This window comes from Hibiscus syriacus, unplaced genomic scaffold (genome assembly GCF_006381635.1).
Source record: "Hibiscus syriacus cultivar Baekdansim isolate YM2019G1 unplaced genomic scaffold, ASM638163v2 tig00111941_pilon, whole genome shotgun sequence".
NCBI lineage: Eukaryota > Viridiplantae > Streptophyta > Magnoliopsida > Malvales > Malvaceae > Hibiscus > Hibiscus syriacus.
In genome coordinates, this window is record NW_024063217.1 from 1,548,561 (window position 1) to 1,552,837 (window position 4,277).

Below are 4,277 nucleotides of genomic sequence, written 5' to 3' on the forward strand. Positions count from 1 at the left end.
GAGTTTGAGTTGAACTTGATAATTTTTAGCTTGTGAGTTTGAGTTGAGTTGAGCTTACTTTTAAAGTTTTCAAGTTCGAGTCGAGCTCAACAATACTTGAGTTCGACTTGGCTCGTTTAACAAACGACGTTGTTTGGTTTAATTTTTTTTAAAAAAAAAAACAAAAATCCTGATTTTTCCCAGTTTTTTCCGGTTTTCAGCCGGTCCGGTTCGAACAGTTCAACGGTTCTAGCCGGTTCACTAATAGCAGTTCAACCGGTTTAAATTGAACCGGACTAAGCAACAGTTTCCGGTTGAACCGGCCGGTCCGGTCCGGTTTTCAAAACAGAGCTTATACTTATGAAATATTAAATTTTATTATACTTATAATATAAATAAATAAAAATATTATGTATTAAAATATATTTTTCAAAGTTTAATAAATTATTATAAGTAGAATGATAAATATAAATCTTGCTTCTCATTCTCTTGCTTTTGTGATTGTTATGTATATATATATACATATATCTTTGTCAAGGACTCTCGCTCTCAATCTTCCTTGAACCATTATCCGCCTCCCTTTTTTCCCGCAAAACTTGTGCAGTAATTAAGCTTTATATATATATATATAGGAAAGATAATATATGAGAGGGATAGGTTTTTAGGGCATGTGTGTTTCTTATTTAACCCTATCTCCTCCCTCCTTTCCCATTCTTCATTTCCCTTTATTTTCTTTTTCCTTGTGATCTCCCTCTTCCCCTTTTCGACAACTAGTGGACAAGTTCTCGACTCCACAAAAGTGTTTGGGGGGAAGTGGAGTTTCAGTTCAGTTCCCCAGGTTTATGACTTTTCCTTCTTTAAAACCACCTTAATTTTCTTACATGATCTCTTGCTTGCTTTTCTGTGTTGTTTGTCTGGTTCAAATAAAAGTTTAAAAAGAGAGTGAACAAAAAGTTAGCTCAAAGTTTCTCGGCTTAAAGTTGATTTGGTGCAAACACATGATGAGCCTGGTTTTCATTCAGATCTCTGAGGATTAACCAGTTTGAGTTGGATAGAATATCAAGCTTGGTGGTACCGTGAGCTTCTCTTCTTGTTGTTTCATTTCTTAGTTTTTTTTTTTCATGAGTGATCATTTCACAAATTAGATCACAAAGATTGAAGTGAGGGATGCTTTTGGTATACGTTAAGCAACGAAATCATGAAACTACGAAAGATACGATTTGGTGTCTTTAACTGTTTTTTGATCAGTGCTTGAATGTTGCTTTTAAGCTCCAAGATGGCTTCATCTTCCTTGGTTGTACTGATTAGGGTTTCCAAGTTTTCAGGCTAAAATCTTATTTTTCTTTTCCATTAATGAGAATTGCTGTTTTGTGTTAGCATAGTGAAGATCTCGTAGCCAACTTTTAGATGTATATATGGAGGTTAATATAAAGGTTAAGTATCAGAAATGATAACATTTTCCATTGAGAAGACTTGCCTTACAAGTACATCCAAGTTAATTACTCATCATTAGATGTAATTAATGAATTCGTTTTGCTGTTTGTTCCTTGTTATCTGGCGAGAAACCCCATTACTTTTCTTGCTGATAATATGACATTTTAATGCAGGTTTTTATTGATCTTTCTTTGGAAGAAATATGAATACATTTTCAAACGTTCCTCCAGGCTTTAGGTTTCATCCCACGGATGAAGAACTGGTTGACTATTATCTCAGAAAAAAAATTGCTTCGAAAAGGATAGATCTGGATGTCATCAAAGATGTTGATCTTTATAAAATTGAACCATGGGATCTGCAAGGTAGCAATAAATGCAATAACAATCCCCATGCATGTTTTTTTTCTCGGATTAACAAATGTTTAGATTATTTGATTGTGTTTTGGTCTGTGGGGATCATAAGAATTGTGCAGAATAGGAACTGAGGAACAAAACGAATGGTACTTCTTTAGCCACAAAGATAAGAAGTATCCAACAGGTACTCGCACTAATAGAGCAACAACAGCAGGGTTCTGGAAAGCCACGGGAAGAGACAAGGCTATTTACTGCAGACATTGCCTTATCGGCATGAGAAAAACCCTAGTCTTCTACAAAGGACGAGCACCCAATGGACAAAAATCCGATTGGATCATGCATGAGTATCGACTCGAAACTAATGAAAATGGAACTCCTCACGTAAGTATATCTTTATATATATATATAACTGCATTGCAAGAAAAAGTTGTGTTACAATCTGTTGTCTTTGTTGTTCCACCAGGAAGAAGGATGGGTGGTTTGCAGGGTATTCAAGAAGCGAATGACGACGGTTCAAAAAGTGAGTGAATGTGAATCTTCATATTGGTACGACGAGCAAGTCTCGTTCATGCAGGAACTTGAATCCCCAAGGCGAATTCCTCAGCCATATGCATCACCATACCATCACCATCATTATCCCTGCATGCAAGAGCTTGAACTGCAACACAATTTGCATCATAACGCTTTCCTTCAACTCCCTCGGTTGGAAAGTCCAAGAGTTCCGCAATACGCTGCGAGCGTAACCGCCTGCAACTCGGTTGTTCCTTACGGAAGCACGTTGCAGTCGTCGACTCTCACACAGGAAGAGCACATGAACCCGATGGTGCATCAGCAAAATCTGAACTCGGTTTATAACGGCGAGCAGGCGGTGGACCAGGTGACCGATTGGCGAGTTCTCGACAAATTCTTCGCCTCTCAGCTTAGCCATGAGGAAGCGTCCAAGGGAAACAACTATTCGAATGCAGACACCGGTTTTCAAGTGGCTGAGCATATGAATTTGTTAGCCAATGAATCCAGACGGCCAGAGATAGCTCATCAAGAACATACCTCTACGTCGACTTCGAGTTGTCAAATTGACCTATGGAAGTGAAAGCATATACACTAATTATAGAAGGGAATTTATAAGGAAAATATGTCTTTAATACAGGTTTCTGTACATGATAAAACTACAATATATGGTATTCATTAGCTATGGACTAGGCATGCAGTTATTATAAACATTAATAAGCAAAAGTACAAATAAATTAGTACTTCTACTATGGCCGACAGTTTTTCTGGGACTGAGTCGGCCTAATATTGAATGTATTTTCATCTTGATATATACACATGATGGTTTCTTTATTGAAATCTTTGTTCTTCTTTGTTCATTTATGTATTTATTTTTATCAGAAATTTTCAGATACACAAGAAATTCATAAATCCTTTATTATTTGGTTCAGAACTATGCTCTGAAAATGAATTATAATTTAATCTATTTGCCGAAAAGCACGACACTCACAAGTCATACCATTATCCTAATTCTTTTAATTTCATGTACACGTCCAACGGACAGGAAAGGAGTTAGAACTTACTCTCAATAGAGACGGGATCATTTTAAGTTTTATATATAATTTTATTTTTATTATTTATTTATTTTAAAAAGTATAAATGATAAGATCAAATATGCATATTAGTTTTATAATTTCTATAAAATAACAAGTAGAAAATTAGAAATAAATTTAAAATAAATAATAAAAATGTACGATTTTATAAGGTGTCAAAGACATAACTATCACATAATCATAATAAAACACGTCACTCCTTCAAATCTCGTAATGCATCCACGAGTGATATTGTACTAAATATATTAAAATCAAATATAAGATCAAATAACTCCAATTAATAAATATAATATTACTTTCCTTTAAAAGTTTACACTCAGTTGAATTTAGACCACTTCAATAAATTTCTGACAATTGTAGTAGAAGGAATTTACTTTTGTTATGGAGCTAATAATTCTATTGCAATATTTTATGATGAAAGAACGAAGACTTTATAAGTTATTGTATTATGTTTGGAGAAAGACAATCTCTGCAATTTTTTAGGGTAAATTACACGTTTGATACTTAAACTATTACTTTTGTTTTGTTTAGGTACTCAAACTTTATTTTTTTTCAAAACTATATTTAACATTCAGTTTAAGTTTCATTTTGCTACCCCGTCGTTAAAAACTTAACATTGATATTGACGTATCACAATAAGATAATGTCAAGTCATCGTTCAAAAAGATAAGAAAAATATCATGTCAACAGTGTTGCTAATTTTTTTTAATGACGAGTGCCAAATTGAAACTTAAACTAAATATTATGTATGATTTTGAAAAAAAAATAGTATAAAAATTAAATTTATAAATTATAACAAGGGCCAGACCCTTGTTGGATATTGTTGACAGGATTTATGAGGTCTAACGAAAACTTTTATGGGATATGCGAGGTCTAAAGAAGATAAATTTGATTTATGCTCTCATGTTAT

At 33.9% G+C, this 4,277-nt stretch overlaps 1 protein-coding gene across 3 annotated transcripts; it reads left to right on the forward strand.

Annotated features, from left to right (window-relative positions):
• The first annotated feature begins 1,034 nt into the window (after positions 1–1,034).
• Positions 1,035–2,873, forward strand: LOC120173038 (NAC domain-containing protein 7-like). 3 transcript variants are annotated; one of them, XM_039180336.1, is made up of 5 exons: positions 1,035–1,055; positions 1,587–1,775; positions 1,876–2,147; positions 2,227–2,601; positions 2,632–2,873. In XM_039180336.1, exons 2-5 carry the CDS (start codon positions 1,616–1,618, stop codon positions 2,854–2,856), a joined length of 1,032 nt encoding a protein of 343 aa, XP_039036267.1. In that variant the 5' UTR covers positions 1,035–1,055; positions 1,587–1,615; the 3' UTR covers positions 2,857–2,873. The 3 variants fall into 3 exon arrangements, with proteins under 3 accessions (XP_039036267.1, XP_039036265.1, XP_039036266.1); XM_039180334.1 differs by having other exon boundaries at positions 1,876–2,144; positions 2,224–2,601; XM_039180335.1 differs by having other exon boundaries at positions 1,035–1,050; positions 1,876–2,144; positions 2,224–2,601.
• The last annotated feature ends 1,404 nt before the right edge of the window (positions 2,874–4,277 follow it).

What these genes read in the sequence shown, in the direction of transcription:
- LOC120173038 (XM_039180336.1), top strand. Translation starts at nt 1,616, where the DNA reads ATGAATACATTTTCAAACGTTCCTCCAGGCTTTAGGTTTCATCCCACG. An exon ending in TGAACCATGGGATCTGCAAG is followed by an intron (nt 1,776 to 1,875) that starts GTAGCAATAAAT and finishes GGGGATCATAAG; the next exon opens with AATTGTGCAGAATAGGAACT. An exon ending in ATGAAAATGGAACTCCTCAC is followed by an intron (nt 2,148 to 2,226) that starts GTAAGTATATCT and finishes TTGTTGTTCCAC; the next exon opens with CAGGAAGAAGGATGGGTGGT.